Source organism: Hippopotamus amphibius, chromosome 1 (genome assembly GCF_030028045.1).
Source record: "Hippopotamus amphibius kiboko isolate mHipAmp2 chromosome 1, mHipAmp2.hap2, whole genome shotgun sequence".
In the NCBI taxonomy this organism is placed as follows: Eukaryota; Metazoa; Chordata; class Mammalia; order Artiodactyla; family Hippopotamidae; genus Hippopotamus; species Hippopotamus amphibius.
The window spans coordinates 222,033,228-222,052,141 of NC_080186.1; the positions used below are offsets into that span (position 1 = coordinate 222,033,228).

At 43.2% G+C, this 18,914-nt stretch overlaps 1 protein-coding gene across 4 annotated transcripts in view; it reads right to left on the reverse strand.

The window, feature by feature from the left end:
* PIK3R1 (phosphoinositide-3-kinase regulatory subunit 1) overlaps positions 1 to 18,914 on the reverse strand; it is an 86,452-nt gene that overhangs the window by 4,428 nt on the left and 63,110 nt on the right. For 2 of the 4 annotated variants that reach the window (XM_057741966.1, XM_057741973.1), the window contains exons 5-15: positions 17,652 to 17,783; positions 16,480 to 16,681; positions 16,198 to 16,277; positions 4,528 to 4,630; positions 3,869 to 3,967; positions 3,578 to 3,758; positions 3,193 to 3,318; positions 2,371 to 2,513; positions 1,986 to 2,162; positions 1,819 to 1,887; positions 1,027 to 1,197 (exon numbers count right to left, since the gene is read on the reverse strand). In XM_057741966.1, the coding sequence (XP_057597949.1) occupies positions 1,027 to 1,197; positions 1,819 to 1,887; positions 1,986 to 2,162; positions 2,371 to 2,513; positions 3,193 to 3,318; positions 3,578 to 3,758; positions 3,869 to 3,967; positions 4,528 to 4,630; positions 16,198 to 16,277; positions 16,480 to 16,681; positions 17,652 to 17,783 (1,483 nt within the window). Of the gene's footprint in view, positions 1 to 1,026; positions 1,198 to 1,818; positions 1,888 to 1,985; positions 2,163 to 2,370; positions 2,514 to 3,192; positions 3,319 to 3,577; positions 3,759 to 3,868; positions 3,968 to 4,527; positions 4,631 to 6,035; positions 6,166 to 8,113; positions 8,587 to 16,197; positions 16,278 to 16,479; positions 16,682 to 17,651; positions 17,784 to 18,914 lie in introns of those variants that run through there. The other 2 variants (XM_057741992.1, XM_057741982.1) reach the window with 2 other exon arrangements.

Consider the following 18,914-nt stretch of genomic DNA (forward strand, 5'->3'; position numbering starts at 1 on the left):
ACAGGGACTGCTCCTGGGCGAGCCCTAGACTAGCGGAGTTGTCCCTTGTCACTTACTGGCTGAGTGACTTGGGGGAGGTAACCCAGCTTCACTGAGCCACAGGACTTCACCTTTAGAATGGATTAAAAGGGTCATCTACCTGTAAGAGAGGAGCTTTGAGAAATGAGAGGACATACGGGAGGGGGCCTGCTGGACGTCTAGAACACGGTGAGCAGGCAGAGGGTGGTGACTTCAGCTGTTACGATGAGCACTGCCGCCTGGAGTGGTACCAGTACCATTACAATTACTAACAGGATTTCTCCTTTCAGGCAGGCCTGGGAGTGTCCACATCTCTCTCCATCGCCTCTCTAATCTCCTATCCCCTTGTCCTCACTTCTTTCCTGTAGCAGTATTTCTCTGCTTAAATGGAGGGAGGTGATGGGCTATAATTGGAGAGCCTCTCCCTCCTAGAGGACACTCACGTCTCTGAAATAATGTTAGTGATCCAACCTCACTCTTCAAAGCACTCCCCAAAGTGTTACATTCACAAAGGAAAATAGGCCATAGGACGGAAATGTCTTCTCTTGGGTGTACTTATTTCAGGGTCATTAACCAGGGTCCTTTCTCTTACTGTTTTAACCTGTCCCTGATGGGGACTTTACCTGTGGGTGGTGCTTCCATGTGAATCACCTCAGATTCTAACTATACAGAAGCCCCCAATAAAGGCAAGCATGGCTATTTCCATTTTGAAGATGAAAAGGAAAAACAAGACGTCTCGTGATGAAATAGTTGGTGAACTGATGCCCAAGCCCTAGTCTTCCACTAAATAGCAGGTCTCCTTCCACTAGACCCTATGAACAGATACTCCTGCCTAGACTTGAAACCATTAGGTTTTATTTCCTCTTCTACACTGCTGTACTACTGTAAGAGTCCTAAAGATTAGACCTTTTTCAAATCCTTGCCTCCAAGGCTGGCCGCCTGAGCGAATGAAACACCTCCTTGCCTTGAGATGTCTGACAAGACAAATGATGGGCAGGAGATACATACACTACGGAGCAGGCGTAGCAGCCCTGTTTACTGCTTTCCCGGACAAGGAAAGTGCCGTCTCGTTTCCCTCGCAACAGGTTTTCAGCTTTGTTTCGGTTGCTGCTTCCAACATTCCATGTCTTCTCGTCATGGTGGGGCAAATCTTCATCATCTTCCACCAGCGAATATTGGCTAAAGAAGTAGGAGAGAAGGTTTCTAAATGAAGTACATGGCAGCCACTAGCCTGCCCCTCCTCCGAGCAAGTCAGGCCAGTGATCGCAGGCCTGAATCAACCTGCTTCTCTGGCCCGAGTTTCCCCATTGAGTTTAGCTTTCAACCCCTTGGACAAAGAGTTAACAGCATTAAGGGATACTCTTCGTGTTTTCAAGTCGGCAGCTACGCTCAGCTACCTGGGCAGAGAGGAAGGTATTAAACAATCCTGTTTGTCCAGTTTAGATCAGGAAATTGATTGACTAGGAGGAACGCCAGTTTTCAAATAATTGAAACAAAGCCCATACTTAAGCTTTAAAAATATACTAGACAGGGTCCCCTGCCCCCACATTGGTCCCAAGAATATTGGGGTTTTCCCGATGGTTTGGGGACATCATTAGGAACAGTGTCACTTTAAAGCCCTCCAGGGGGAAAAATAAATCTGCATTCTCCTTTGCTAAACGTTCCTTTTCTAAAATTCTGGGTAATGAGACGGATGTATTTTCTCCTACGAGATGATCCATTCCTCACTTGCTCTGCAAACGAAGCAAGTTGTGCATTTTCCTTAAAACACCCTCGCTTCCCCCCATGTGTACTACTTACTCTTCAGTGTTTTCGTTGCCCAGCCACTCGTTCAGCTTCTTCTGCCGAACACCTTTCTGAGTCAACCACCTGCAGAAGAGTTTTAAGAGGAAAATGCATTAAGAACCTATCCTTTATTTTTGCAATTACCAGTCATGCACGTGCAGGGTTCCACTTCCAGTACATACATCAAGTATTGGTCTCTTGTCTTTCTCAGCTGAATGAGGTCTGGTTTAATGCTGTTCATGCGTTTGTCAATCTCGCGATACTCGGCAGCCTGCTTCTTCAAGTCCTCCTCCAATCTCCTTCTGCTGTCGACAATTTCACTGATTCGAGACTTTAACTTTTCATAATTATGCATAATCCTGCAGGCAAGAGAAATGCATCCGTAAGTACCTGGAGCATCGTGAATGTTCCCCCAAGGTTTCCGTATTGATTCCCAGCAGTTTTCCTCAGGTAAGGAATGCTTTCTCTCCCTGTCATTTCACAGAAAGTGAGGTCACCTTTGAGCATTTAAGAGACTTGTGGTGATCTCTGGCACAAATGCAATGGAAATCCTCCTGGGTCACCAACCTTTGGATTTCTTTCTCGTTGCCTTCGCGTTTAAACTTTTCTATGTACTCTTTGCTGTACCGCTCCTGGGTTTGGCACTGTTCTTCAAATATTTTTATAGTTTCATTAAATGCTTCAATAGCTGTTCTTTTCATTTGGATTTCCTGCAACACAATTTTAATAAGACAAGGTCATTTCTTTCACAGAATAGACAACTTCTTACGGCAAGACACTACCAGGACATTTGATGGGCGCTACTATCTGGCACGTAAGTACTTTGTTAGCTAGGTGGGACTCAAATTCGTAAAAACCCTTAAAAGAGTATCACAGAAGCACACATTTCCTTTGAGAATCTTCCCAGTCTATGGAAGATGATTGCTTGACAGTTTTCTACAGTTTTCATCTTTTTAAAAAACCATTCCACTCTATCAGCAGTTTATGGCATCCTTCTGCTCCCTCTGGCGGTCCCAGATACGTGATGGCCTAGAGGAGATTAAGCCTCTAGGAAAACAAGGCAGTAAATGTAGCCTCAACCTTTCGTGCTAGGGCATATCATGGTTAAATCCCCATTTCAGAGATTACACAAGTCTGTGGAACTTCCAGTTATTATTAGCTTTCAGCCTAAAAAGTATTCTTCAGCAGTTATGCCAAATCAACTTAATTTGTTATTCTGATACTTACAGCCTTCATTTAAAAGGTATAGAGATACAGTTGATCTCTCCCCCCATTTTATTGGCAAAAACTCAACCTTTTTCATTCTTTTTCGAAGCTGAATATAACATGCATTAGCTCCTAGTAACTAAGAGCTCTACAATTTTAATGTGATTTTCACATAAAACTCACCTGGGAAGTACGGGTATAATCTTCATATAATCTATCATATTCCCGACTTTTTTCTTGAAATTGAGTGTTATATTCATGTAACTTTTTCCCTACAGCTTCAATATTATCTTCTTTGACAACTTGATCCTGGAAAGATTAGGGAGCGGAAGGAGAAGGAAAAAACAAATTCAGTTGATAAGGTACATATCTGACATGGAAAAATCCTCAAACAATGGCCATTTATTTTGTTAAAGTATTCTGTTGAGCCACTATACACTTGTGATCACAGAATTACAGTCTGAAAGTTTTTCAAGCTTGATTACATGAAATTCATCTGCTGCAAAATATTTTCGAAGCATTAAAAGTATCTTTTTAAAATACTGTAATAACATGAGTATGTGATTACCTGTTGGTATTTGGACACTGGATAAAGTAACTTCACATCCAGTTTGGGATTATACTGAGCTAGAGACTCATTCCGGTAGTGGTTTATTAGTTCAACCACAGAGTTGAAGGTTAATGGGTCAGAGAAGCCATATTTCCCATCTCGGTGAAATATTTTGATTAATTTGTTATTTCCTCCTTTCCTGCAAATGCAATATAACACAACAGCATTAGAATTCTCTTTAAAAAGAACAAAAAGCGTGTTCTCCTATCGCCTTGAACATGCCAATTTTAGCCACACACCCTCACTCACCTTAGTGTAAGAGTATAATCTCCATGCATTTTAGTAGATGCGTCTCGTACCAAAAAGGTCCCATCAGCTGTATCTCGAAGTTTTTCATTCACTTCTTCCCTGGAGTGAAAAGAACATGAGACAATGCTCACCTCGAGGATTTGGTGATTTTTGAGTAGTATTTTCTTAATTCATTAAGAATTGACACTCCAGTCACTCTGACAAATCAGCACAAAAAGCTGTGATCCCCAAAAGGTTTCCTCCCAACTCTTCACTCCCCTCAAAAAAAAAAAAAAAAAAAAAAAACCACTTAGACTAAAAAATGCCACTTTATTATGTTTAAGCTGATAACATTAATCCTTAGACTTTTTGTCTAATAAAGAGAGTGACTTTACAGTGTGCCTTGAAGCAGTGCCACTTCACCCTGCTGCCTCCCTGACATCTCAGTCAATAATGAGACTTCTCGGGTATTTAATTTCCTGTGGCATCCAGCACCCACAGTTCCCCAGAGCTCAGGGACTTCTATGGTCGTCTTTGGAAGGGAACCAACTATGCTTCATGCTTATGTTGGATGATATCCTAAAAATGGAACTTAGCAAGCTGGTGCTTTTGCTTTTCTTTCTCTTCATCTGAAACTCCCCAGCTCTGGTGAAAACCTCACAGAGCCTCTATAGCCTTACCTCGAAATATCTCCCCAGTACCATTCAGCATCTTGTAAGGACATATTGTTATTCATACCGTTGTTGGCTACAGTAGTGGGTTTCGGTGGTTTAGGAGGCAGTGCTGTCAATGAAAGAGAAAGAAAGTTTTTGCAATCCCAACTACAAATAAACATTTAAAATTTGACCTAAGTTCCTTTAGGTAAACATTTTCATGTAGAAAAGATTAACTTGAAACACAGCAATAATGCAGGATTCCATGAAACTTTTCTTGAAAAAAAAAAATCAGAAATCTTTTACTAAGAGCTTAGAGACCAACAAATAAAATGGGCTAGCCATGTGAATGAATTTCAGATGGAAACCCAGAGTCATGACATTTTCTACTTTCAGATTCGGGTTGTATTAAAGTTTCATATCTGGTCAAATCTAAAGTAAGAAACCACGAACAGAATAGTGGGAGCAATCACATGGCTTGGTTTTAATTTCCTCTTCTTATTTAATTATAAAAGACAAATATGGTTTCTGTCCTCCACAAATGCCGTTGCGGTAGTAAAAAAAAAAAAAAAAAAAAAAAAAAAAAAAGCTCATCTACAGCAATATGTTTTAAGCGGAGGAACTGGGTTTCTCTAATCTTAGTATTTCAGGCACTGTTCTGCCAAAAGCCACTTTAAGAAACTCATCTGTGACCTCAATCTTTTTAGTATTCATGTTAATATTCTATTGGATAACTGTGCTGTATATTATGCCAAGACTGATTAAAAACTATATCCCTCTTTCTCAATGTCAAATCAGTATTCATATATCAATTGGTGAGAAATAAAGACTGCAGTGTTTCTGAATTTCTTAATTGGGAGGAAGGCTAAAATAATTAAGAACGGAAAGTAAGTCTAGGATGTCTAGCTAAATTCTGAGTCCTAAGTTTTACAGCACTGTTATTTTAAGCAAAAATTATTGCAGGAGTCTAGCAGGTATATTTTATAAAGACTGAGCCTCAATAATGGAAAGCCAACTTCTCTCACTGCAGTATCTTAATAATTAAGAAGAGAGAGCAAAGTCTCAACATTTGATTCAGAATACTTTCAGGGCACCTAGAACTGAGTTGCAATCACTGCTGCATCTGACATGCTTTCTAAAGTACCAAGTGTTATCACTGCAAAGTACCACACTGTTCTCATCCACCGTCAACAGAGAAAGCAGCACCAAGGATGCATCCTTTTAATTAAAGGAACGATATACAACAATAGAACCCAAACAGCAAACGAGCTCGATTAACAAAAGACACCGGTGAAAAACTGGAATCCGATTTATATCCATTCAACTAAGAATAAGCATTTACCCCACACAGCCTGACCTGCTTGCTTCCACAGGCAGTCAAACCATTTGTTTCATTTTCATGCTATGAGCAAACTCATTAAATTAGAACAAATTAATAAAAACAGACATCCAAAGAGGAGCTGTTAACAGTAGTTGTCAAAAAAATTAAATGCCACAACATTAACCAGCTTTCTATAAGAATACTGCAGTATTACCTGGTGGATCCATTTCTATATAAAACATCAAGTCTGTGCCACAATTTATATCTGTCTTAGCATATTCTAAATCCAGGTCTTCCATATTCCAAACAGTGTTGTACATTGGTGCGAGAGTTTCCTTGGCTGAGCTCAGTTATAAGAAAAGAGTCCGGCTTTCTTTGTAATGGTGTCTTGGAATTCATTTTAAAACCTATAAGGGGCTGCACTGTAACCTATGACATCACACACCCCAGCCAATCAAGTCAGAAAAATGTCACCAGACCACTCCTGCTTCATCATTTCTCTTCTCCACCAGCCTTAACACAGCCCCGACCTCATGAAGAGCCTGCATTTAACAGAACTGCAATGTATACAGGCTCTTCATTTCAAAAAGGTGTTTAATCTGACTGTTCTTCTCTAGCCGTGAGTTTTCTAATTCCTTTTTTATTGCTCCATGCAGCATGGTATGCTCCACTGTTGGCAGGTTGACAAAAGCTGATATGCTGCAGCATGTAGCTTTTTTTTCCCCCTAGTGCATCTGGGTTTAAAGATAGCCCGGTCATTTCTTGGTTTAAAAATCTTACGAAGGCATCCAAATGGTATACTTAAGATATATTTTACAGTCCTAAAATGCCTCTGATATATATGAAAAGCAGGAAAGATGAAGAACTCTGGATGTTTAATTTCAGTCTTCTATAATCCACTGCAAACTCGGAACTTATACACTGTCATAAACGTACTACGTCAGAAAGCACAATTAAAAGAAAATATAGAGGCAAAAACCTCTATTAAATACTGCATTTAAAACTATAGACTTTATAGAATATGGAATGAAAATCCAAAAAAAGAGAGGCCACATATCAGAATGCAGAGTACAGGCAGAGTTATCTTTGCAAAGTATTCTGACTGATGAGCCCATCTTCAGATTTACTGTGCTAAATACTGCTTGAGGGGGTGGGTGATGTCATCACTGGGGGGGAGGAGGCTTTTCTCCCCTCCATCTCAAATGCCTCACTTTGAGAAAAACTATTATTATTCCTTCTTAGCAGTATTTAATGTAAAGTACTCAGTTCCCCTATAAATCTAAATTAATGTTCTATAATGAGGGGGAGGAAGGGAGAAGAGCCACCCCCCACCCCTGTAAATGTAGCTAATTTAAATGCCTATAGTGGGCTGTGTGATCTATGTACATGTGCATGTCACATATTTCTGTGACAATGTAAAGAATACCGAAGCCCTTGAAATTTATTCATAGACGTTCTGTCAAATTTGGAATCATAAAATATACAGAAATAGAGCAAAGGCAAGACAGTCTCTGAGCACTCACTGTTCACATGTCTCTCTTCCAGTTTAATTCATTTTCCCACTAAGGAGGAAGGCAGAGTCCCACCCTCCCCCACTCACATGCTCTCTTTGCCTAAAGGTTGAAGTAATCCTAAACGCAAAGAAAAAAGGTAAAAATGGGGGGGGGGACGGGGACACTATGTCCTCAGAAAAGATTCAGAAAAAAAATTCTTAGTTTAATAAAAATGTTGACCCAAGTCCTCCCAGCAGCTGTGCACAGCGTGACAGCCCAGAGCCCCCCCCCCCCCCCACGCCTTTGGGAGCACTTGGTGCAAGCCGGTCCTGCCGCTGCAACTCATGTGGCAAACGGACCCCGGGAGGAGGGCAGGGAGACAGGTGACTTTCCACGTCTCTCCCAGGCCTGGCCAGGCCAGGCCCCAACTTCCAGACCAGCGCTTGGTAATGACCTCCTTCCCCATTTCCTGCCGAAGCCCCATCTTTCCCTCACGCTGTGCCCCTCGAGGAAATGGGCGAGTGTCTCCCCTGATCTCTCATCTGCCCTCCCCAGGCAGCGCTTCCTCTCTCTTCCTCTTTCCTTCTCTCTCCCTCTCCCTCTCTCTCACTCTCTCTCTCTCTCTCTCTCTCTCTCACACACACACACACACACACACACACACACACACACACACACACACACACACACACACACACACACACACACACACACTGCAGAAATGAACCTTTCACCGAAGTCCCAGAAAACAGTGAAACAGCCCAGGGGCAGAGCAGTGCACAAATGAAAGGCCACTTACTTTGCAGGTTATGCATTTCAACGGTTTCCCTTAGAAACGCCTGTAATCCGACAAGGAAAAAAAAAAAACCAAAAATCCCCAAAGCGATTCCTCCAGCCCGAGCCGCGCAGGCCCCCGGGCTCGCTGGCGCGCGCCGCCCGCCGCAGCCGGCTCAGCGCCCGCCGCCCGCGCCCGTGCACAAGCCGGAGCCGGAGCCGGAGCCGGAGCCGGAGCCTGCGAGCCGGGGCCGGGGCCGGGGCCAGGGCCGCGCCGGGGCGGGAAGGAGCCCGGGCGCTCGCACGTCCCTCTCAGATAAAGATCGCGGCTTCATGATTAACTCGGGCAGGTTCAGATATTTGCTGAGCTAGGGATTTCGGGTGGGGGAGGGGAGCCCAAGTCCAAGGCGACGTTGTCATCATCGCTAACAAGTGGCCAGTGCCAGCCCGGGTCCTCCTCCTCCTCCTCCTCCTCCTCCTCGCCGAGGAAGTGAGAAGGCCATTGTCAGGGGCCCTAAAATAGGCTCTCCGACCGGCTGTGGCGGCGGCGCGCGCGGCTCGCAGGCTCGCGGGGCTCAAGTGGCCACAGTGCAGCGAGGCACTAGGCGCTGCCAAACACAGGAAGTGGCTGAGCTAGTTCAGCAGAAAATAGAATCAAAGCCTCGCTTGTAAAGGCCTGAACCTCTCAGAACGGCCCAGAACACCGTGCCTTGCTCGCGTCCACCTCCTCCCACACACCCGCACGGACAGCCCCGCAGGTGTCACAGGAGAGCCACCCTGCAGGGAACGGGTTTACAAACGTTTCACAGGAGGAGGCACCAGGGAAGAGGACTGTGCCTCCGCGTGGGTCCATGAAGCTCCACAGCATAAAAATACCCTCCAAGATAAAAACTCTACTCTGCAGCTGTTTGTAAGAAGGCAATTTCAGCTCCTGTTAGAATGGCCGTAAAAGGTCTGTCTGCGTTAGGTTCAGGCAGACGCTACACAGAGCAAAGCACGGGAAGGCAGGGAGAATGGCACACCTTTCTAGAGGATTTCCCCCCTCTTCCTTTGATACAGTTGCAAGGAACCAAACTTAGGGCTGTTGGCTACTATTTTAAATAACTAAAATTTGGCCAAAGAAAATTTTCACTCACATCAGCATACAGGGCTTTACTGCTATCCCAAGAACCTTAATCCAAGGTAAAATCACAGAATCACTAGCTTTAAAACCAGAAAAAAATTTAGAGATCACCTCAAGTCCCTCATGCTACACAAACACCCCCCCCCCCCCACACACACACACACACTTCTGACTCAGAGTGAAGTGGTCTGCACAAGATTATAGCACTAGGACCAGAACCCAGACTTCTGATGTTTGGTCCTAAACTCCTTTTTCTCCACCCACTTGCCCTGCTCTTTACTTCCTTCTGCCAGAGAAAGTAAAAATTAACAAGTGAAACTGAAGTTATTTTCTTTTAAGCCACATTCAAAAAATTTCACACCTACAAAACTGACTTTTTGTTTTCTATTCTTAATTTTTTTTAAATGCTGCCTTCTAATTATCTTTGAAGAAACATGAGTTCTGTCTATGATACCCTCACACTCTGTAAGAGAAGGTGACCCAGAGATCACCTGCAGTGATAAAGGAAGATCTAGGTGCTGACACACAGCCTGCACAGGTAGGAACCAGCTTTAGAATTACTTGCAATATCTGGAAAGTGCTGCTAAACTCAAAATGAAAGTGATTTTACAAGCTCTCCTTTGGTGCAATTGATGTAATATGAAATACCTACTTTTCCGATTGGGAAAAAATTAGTCTATAAGTGGATCTCCCAGCTTCTGACAGCTGATCACAGACATAGGGTTAGTTCAGAGAATACCCTTGCATCCTGGGCTGCATAATCTTGCCCTACTTTAAAAAATAGTCTTTCTAAACCTGGGAACCTTGGAAACATCAGTCACTTAAGCATACCTGTCTGCATTCACAGGATATGTCATGTCAAAACCTTCTAAGATTAAAATGTTCTCTCCAACAGTCTATGTCCCATTTCAGAAAATTATCCACTGGGAAGTGGCACACTCTCTACTTACAGAAAGTCTTCAAATAGATTTGAAGACTTTGCTTCAAATTTCTCACAATATGTACGGTCATCCACTATAGAGGTTCTATTACATTAGTCAAGGTTCTATTACATTAGTCAAAGTGTGAGCTGAGTCTTTCTTTTCCCATTCAATTTTAGTCAATTTAGTGATTGTAAAACACATGCTCTTTATTAGCTTAAAAAAGGGAGCCCTCTGCTGGTAGAACAGAATCAGTAACTTCTGCTCCAGAGAAAACAATCAACTTTCTGTATATTTCATTCATCTCCCACTATGTCCAAAAGTTCACACAAAATAAACATAATTGCCCAACTGTCACTTAATCTATATGATTCACTAAAAAATAACTAATAAATCAAATGCACAGATGTCATAAGCACCTCAGAAATATTTTTCACATGCCTAGTAAGCTCTCGTAAGAAAATTTAATTTCTGAAACACAAAGCCTCCACCACACTGGAAAACTTACATAACTGAAAACTATCTTTACCGTCTAGATTCTTCAAAACACTAAGTCTTACTACTTTCCCTTCCCTCAAAGTTTTAAAAACTCATTTCAGAGGCAAAAATAGCCCGTATGTCACTTCTCAGCAGGTGTGATCTACTCAGGAAAATGTCCCTTAATCATTAAAATAGCGCGAAAGTTACAGACTGAACACTGTATCTCATACGTGCCAATTACCATCGAGTAGCAAATGTTCCACAAGCAGCTTTCATCCTGCACAGCTTCTTTAATGGTTTTGTGGGCCACAGTTTATGAACATTTGGGAAAAAAGCAGTGAGAAAAAAAATAAATGAACCAAAATCTTCTTTTAAGGGTTAATGACTCCTTTCATAATTTTAACTTAAGACAATTTAGGACAGAGGGGCTTTTCAGGATGATGCCAATTCTTTAGTTCACATCCAGGCTCTTAATGACCCTGCACTAAGAAAAATGTCCATTTGAGTTTATAAATAAACTCGGGTTTCCAGATGCACAAAAATGATAGATTCTACAAAGTCTCTGAAAAGGTGTGCCCATTGCTTAGCAGAAAAAAGGACTCCTTCTCTGCAGTTTCCCTCGCAGATGTCCCTTGAGAGAAAAAGAAGGCTGCACTGTGAAAACAAAAGTAAAACTAAACTATACCCTCCGATACCTGCTCCTGTTCAGAGCACAAATAAAACTTCCTATTTTTTGACAAAACGTAGTACGCCTTGCCTGTTTACTCCGACCCATCTAAACACATGCAGTTTTTTCAAGGTTTCATTTCTCACCTTTTGAAACAACCCTCTAATGTCAGACCACATTTTAAACCCAATAAAAAATAAATCAGAGAAAAGTAAAACTCTTTGAAAGTCATTTCCCTCTCCCTTAGTGCTTGCTTTAGTCTTGGTTGCAAACCAAGCCCGGAGCATTTAAAACAAGATTTATGAATCAGGCTCTTCAGGATGAATGTTTTGCAATGCACCGGCGGTTAAAAATTAACTCTGACAGGTGTAGAAGGGCAGGGGGGGTAGAAAGAGTCATTTATTTTCCCTCTGGGCTTGAGGGTGCAACATTAGACTTCAATTATGCTACATTAATATTTCTGAATATATCCATGAAATCTGAAATATGTAAATACACTTATAATGGGTTTCATTCAAAGGCACCCTGTGTTAAATAGCCCTGTTTTTACCTCAGTTGCCCTATAGACATCTACTTTAGCGGCCTAAGGATCAGTAGGGCAAACATAACATGAAGTGATTCAAGAAAACCTGCTGTTCAGCTTGAACCATTTTTAAGACTTTTAGTAACAAAGAGAACAGCAAACTGTCAGCCGGTTTCTGAGAACTTACTCTGTGCTTAGCCTTTCAAACCTTAGTTCCCCTCCCTATAGGGGAGAAGCCTTACTTACTACAGCTATGCTGCAGGCATTAGATGAGCTGGTGTGTGAGAGGCCTTTGGAAAGTAGGGAACTTTATCTAAGAATTTTTAAAAATTTCATTTGGATGATTATGATGCTGTGCCCAGTTCTATGCTAGGAAGAGCTGAAAAGGAGAAGAAGCCTTCCTCCTTGAGAAATGTAGCTAAGCAGATGAAACTAACAAAACAGCTATAGAACAGTTAAGTAGAAGAGGACAAGGGGCTTAAGGACATATGCGTATTAAATGGGTCAAAAACCTGTACATCAAGCAGGAGAGGAGCTCCTTGGGTGCAGATGAAGAGAATGGCACTGTTTGGGGCCACTGGGTACGGCTGTACGTTGTGTGCACTGTGTAAAGGCACCTGGGCAAGGTGGCAGGTTGGGGTGTAGGGGGGACTGGTACTGAGATCCAGGCACCTCCACTCACTGAGCTGCACACAGAGCAAAGGGCATCAGACAAAGGCATCTTCCTCCTCCCAAGCAATGCACCCACAGGGCAGCATCTGCCCAAAGCGTCCTTTTCAGATTTGCATTAAATCCCCTCCAGGCTCCCAGAAGCCAGGCTCCGCTGGAGGGGAACATGGGAACGTGGGGCCAGAGGAGAGAATGGCCTGGGAGGATTCAGACAGCACTAACCAGGAAGGCAGCTTGAGGAGATGGAGCCCAGAACGAGGCCAGCTCTGGCAGGGCCTTAAACACTAGAGTTGACACGACGACAACACTAAAGACATACTACATGGTCGTGAGCTTCAGTCTTCCTCACCTCATTTAATTCTCATGACCATCCCAGGAGAGAGGCATCATCCCCATTTCACAGACTGGAAATGGTTTGGAAAGGCTGAATGACCTGATGAACTCGGCAAGTAAGCAGCAAGAGTTGGGATTCACACCCAGATCTATCTGACTCACACTGTTCTTTCCTCTGCACGACCGACGACAGAGCAACTTTGAACCTGATCCAAAAAGCTACAGCAATGCATTGGGGTTCTTTACTATATATGACCCATAGGAGCAAATATCACCTATTTTTAGTTTATTACTCGCTGGAAACATCAAAGGACTTTTTGACTGGACACTAAAAGCAGTCCCATTGCCCAGGAAGGTGCCAGAAGGCCAGGCAACAGACAGAGCTGCAGCCTGGTGTCCTGGGCCGGGTTCCCCCCGCCGCAGACCCGTTCCAGCTCACACTGATAGGGGTGGCACCAGGTGAAACGTCAAGCTCTATGGCCTTCAGTTTCTTCATGTGCAAACGAAGAGCTGGACAATGCATTCAACTGTCAAGTGATGCTTTTCATGATGCTGTCACTTAAAATATTTGCTGCTTTTTCAAATCTGGTATAGAATATCAACGTGTTATTTGTATCCGTTCCAATTCATTTTGAATAAATCTTTGAAACTCCTGGAATTGAAATGCTATTTCTCCTTCCTCTTTTCAAATTGTACCTATTCCTCAAAGCCCATTTCAAGTCCTATTTTTTTTCCTATGAGCTTTTTCTGTCTACTCAATTACCCTAAAAAGTCACCAATCACGTCTCTCAAATTCTTTTTATACTTACAGTACGTGCTCTCCCACCTAGAATTTAATGAGATGCTACATGCTAACGGGTCTTATTTCAATTGACACGCTGCCTCACGCATCGTTAGTTCTGCCTATCATTTCAAGTTTTAACTGGTACCAAGTAGAAAAGGTATCTATTTCCCCCATAATAGTCTTGCCTGTCCTCCACCCCCCAAATATCATTCAAGCGCTCATTTCTATTCATGACAATAAAGCTACTGCAAATAAATGACTTATGACTGTTCCCTGGAGACGCGCCAGTGCTGTGCTTCCCAGCCCGCTGGGATGAGCACGTGCCAGGGTAATGATGAAAGACTCCATGAAAACATCACATTCCCACCAAACGGCCAAAAAAGTTGTTTCTCTAACCCAGGGTGTCCCACCAATCACCTGCACTGGAGCCCTTGCTGAATACAGAGGTGTGGATGAGGACATTGTCCTGGGGCGGGTAGCCTGTTTTCACCAGTGAGAGCCGCTGAAGCAACCATTTAATTCCAAAGGTCCCATACAGTTTCCAGAACAGCTGAGAGATATCACACAAAGGGGGAAATGCCTCCAACTAGGGTTTAAAAATTACTTGGATGCAACTTTTTGGAAGAGGCTGCATGCATTATGAGATAGTCTAGCAAACGTTCAAAGCTTTATTGATCATGCTTCAACAAGAGCTGACGGAACTAATCCGCCTTTGAAACGGGCACACCAATTTCTTAGTAGAAGGATGTAGGTAGCGTCTGTGTCATAGCAAGCAGTCTTAAATGTGTGTTATGAAAACGGTTGCAGGTGAAGTTTTTCTTGGGTGAAATTGGGCTGAAACTGAGAAAGACGTTTAACCCGTTTACACCAGAAGCAGAAGCATTACACTCTACCACTGATTGCACTATACCCCGGGTAGCAGAAATTCGCGAAAGCTCCATGGGATAAATTCGTTTGTGGGTATCTGTTGAGCCCTGTCTGGCTTTTAGCCTCCATGTCTCCCCTCTCCAGAGGGGCAGCCACTGAGAAGCCCGGGAACCTGCCCTGCCTTCCCTGCAAGCAGGCCCAGCTCTCCCTGTCTCTGAGATGGACCTGCACAAAAGTTAGGAGGAAGTGAAGGACTGCAGCTTGATCCTTTGGCCCAGGGTCCTGTTCTGTTCTTGCTGGTCCCCTTCCTCCTCCACCCACGTTATCAGTCTAGGAGTGAGTAGTCTATAAACGGCTCCAGTGCCATGTTCACACCTGCCTCTATTCCCTCCCCACAGGGTACTTCTAACCGATGATGGCACTGTTTCCTACTGAGCCCAAAGGCAGCCTCTGAACACCAACACAGAGCTCCTAAATCCATTACTGCGTGATCTGAGCAGTCACATGATATGAAACCTTTTGACCACCCTCTGGGACCACAGTCCTGGGCCGAACCTGTTGACAGACTTCTCTAATGTAGTTTACCTACAATCCAGGGTCTCCCTGTTATATATCCTGCTTGCTGGGATTTGGAACATTTGGAAAGGACCAGGCTTGGCTTATGGACTATTTCTGCTGCTGCTCTCACCCGTGGATCCCATATTTTGGATGTGCCCACAGAAGCCCTTCCCAATACCTATATCATGAGTGGTAACCCATCCTATCCTTTATCCCATCCCTACAGGTAGGTTTTAAGTCTAGGCCTTCAACCTCTCTGTCGGCCCCATCCAGATGCAAACAACTAAGCCTGGCTGGCTATGTAACACCTTAAAAAAAAAGCACAACATAGTGTACCACTGCATGACCAACAACTGGGTCCCCATGCTTGCTTGCAGAGATAAGTTTGGTAATTTGCATGAGTTACTTATAATAAACAATACATTCATGATGTTTGAATTAAATGCAAGACATAAATATTCAGACTACAAGCAACACCTACTGGTCCTGAAACTTCACTTCTAGGGCTGGCCCTCATCACTACTCTAAATGACCAGCTCACTTTTAACCAGTATACAGCAAAGGAAGGTTGTTTAGACTTTCCATAATAGAAGGAAAGATACATCAGTTTAAATGAAATCCACGGCTAACTCGGTCTACATTTTCTGCTTTGTTAAATGGCTCATTGAATGCCAGCCTGCTTCCACAGAAGTGTCTGGCTTGCTCTAACCTGTGGCAGGAGACCCCTAGTTTCATACTGCTTGCATTATTAAAAATGTTTATTTTGACAAGACATTTCTCAGCCTACCTGCTTCCAAAGAACACATTCCAAAATACTTTAAATTATATAGGAATTAGACATCCCCTACTTTATAAGTATTAGAAACAAAACCAAAGATGTCAGCAACTAAAATGAACGCCGTAATTTATACCACAGCCAGAAGCATCAAGTTGAGGGGGTTGGGGCACCCTCCCAACAATCCTTACCTGAAACCGAGATCATGTAAAACCCACAAATATCGAAAGCTGAATGACACTGACCACGTACGCTGTCACCCAGCTAGTTTTTCTTTAAATTGTAATATGTTATTATGGATCTCAGTTCCATGAGAAACGTATGGTATTTCAGAGGAGGTTGAAAGCCACCATTTTTCAGGCTCTAAAAAACGAACAGTAAGGGGATTTTAAATGTTCAGAAGGCATTACCTGGTGCAGGCTGGCGTTCATTCCATTCGGTGGAGATTAAAATTTCTATAACTTTTATGAGGTGTTCCGTATTCTCAGAACTACAAAGAAAAGAGAGGGCCATCAGAAACCTTTTTTCCTAAACGACAAACTCACTTTCACTTCTGCACATTCAAGTGACAGTGTCTGATGGAACTATGCACATGCACTGGTGAACTAGTATCTTCAGAAGAAGCTTAATGACCCATCAACTTAGGACTACCCTCATCACCCTAAAATCCGGGTATCTCTTCTATCACTTACCTGGCTGCTGGGAATCTGAAAAGCAGAGGGCTGAAAAGTTCCGAGAGTACTCTTGCATTCAAAAGATTTTTGCTGGACGTTTGAGAGAGCTTGAAGAAATGTTTTAGCAAATACTGCAGCGTGAGCCAATACTGATGAGGTATGCTGGGCGATCTAACCAGCTTCTTCAACAGCTGGATGTATTCTTCAGAGCTTTGCACTTCTACAGGTTAAAAAAAACAAGCAAGCAAAAGGAATAAGAAACCGTTTCCAGCTATGCGTGAATAAACACCTAGAAAATTTCTGTTCTAGCTACAGAGGAGTCATTTAAAAACGAAGGCATCAGAAACAGCAGACAGTACGTTTACTCTTCTCGTCAGAAAAGGCATTATGAGAAAGTCAAAATCTCAAGTCAAATGGAAATGCAAGAAACTCTTGGTGTACAAAACCACAAGAGGTTCTGGGTGTGCTGCCTTCTATGGAGCGGCTTCAAGTGTGATTGGCTAATTCGCAGGAGCATCAGATAAGTATCACAGGTTTTAACTTTGAAGGTTACGGACCACGATTTCCTGTCCCCAAAGCACTTGAAATGAGCATTAGCTCCTAAAACGGAGAGTCCTCTTCCCTCAACTCATTTTCTAATGGCCCCTGGAGGAAGGTGATGGGAACACCTCCAGTCACTGGGTCCTAGTCCAGTTCCCTGAATCCAATGAAGGCACTTGGAATGCTGAGGCATTCACTGACCTAGTGAACCTTAAAATACTGATAAAAGGTTAACAATTAGCCATTTCAACATGTGGATGGCTTCCTAAGCAAACGAGACTCTGGCTCTTCTATTGGATGCCCTGGTAAGGGAGGGAATTTGTGCTGATGGGGGTGGGGGAGAGACTCCTACTAACATTTTCTAAGAAATCTCTCTTCATATGCAGCACATCCACATCTCAATACATGTTCAAGGAGGTTCTCAGAAGAGACAACACACCAAGGGGGGACGCGGGGGTGGGGGGGGGGAGGGGATGGGGTGGGATGAATTGGGAGATTGGGATTGCGGAAAATGTATCAAATTGTACATTTTAGATATATGCAGTTTATTATATGTAAATGGTATCTCAATAAAAGTTCTTGGAAAATAAAATATTTTCCAATTGAAAAAAAAAAAGAAAAGAAAAGAAAAAGAAGAAGAGGCAACACACCTGGGGCTAAAGAAATCATTTCATTGTAAACGGCTACCGGAATGACGGGATTTGGTAGGTCCAGGAGATAGCGTTTGAAAGCATCTGCTAAAACGTGCACATCAATTATTTCCAAGTCCACAGAGGCGGCATCTACGATAGAAATATGCAAAAAAGAAAAAATTGTTTTCAGACATTTTATGCGTTGGTTGGGCCAATTTTCTGAATGTGCGACTTCAGCGTGACACAGGAAAGGAAGCGGTGTGAGGACAAATGTAAGCTGCTTGAGGATTTCTCAGCAGTGTTTCTCGCAGGGGTCGCTCCTGGCAATTCGAATAGAACCTTTTTTTCTCGGGTAGGTCTGTCCCCCACACTGTACGCACTGAGCATGGAGCATGGAGCATTTGCTCTGCCTGTGATGCCAGGAACACATTCCCAGACTTTGCGCCAACAAATAATGATGCCCCTGTTGTGGGCTGAGCTGCGTCCCCACAATTCACTTGTTGAAGCCCCAAGTCCCAGCACGTCTGAACTTGATGTATTTGGAGACAGGGCCTTTAAAGAGGTGGTTAAGTTAAAATGGGGCCGTTAGAGTGGGCCCTAATCAATCTGACAGGTATTATAAGAGGAGGAAATTTGGAAAAAGAGACACCAAGGGTGCACTTACAGAGGAAAGGCCGTGTGAGGACACAGCAAGGAAGCAGCCATCCGTAAGCCAAGGAGAGAGGCCTCAGAAGAAACCAAACCTGCCTTGATCTGGGACTTCAGGTCTCCAGAACAGTGAGAAAATAGGTCTCTGTTCTGTAAACCACGCCAGTGTGTGGAATGTTTGCGGCCACAGCAAACTAATGCTGCCCCCCAACACCATTTGCAAATAGGTTCTGGAGGAGGGTTCTGCCCTGATGTGGAAGGGTTCTCTTCTAAGGATGGCGAATCATACAGTAAGTACTTCCTATTACTGCAACAAGAAAACGGGAAATGCAAATCCATAGATTTCCTAAAATTTGAGTTGCTCAATACTGCATATCAGTATTAATATAAATTTAACCCAAGAGTACAGATTGATGGATTACACAGTAAGCTAACGTTACAGAATTTCAGCAGCCCATCTCAAGAAGTGCCATAAAAATACTGCGAGCATCTTCAGGATGTGCCCCCTAGTTCTGACCAGGTATTCTGCTTAAGGTATTACTAATCTAACTGGTGAGCGCTGAACTATCTCAGAAGAGAGATAAGACGTGCAGTCTGTCCAGTAAATCCTTCAGCTGGAAAAGAGGTCAGGCA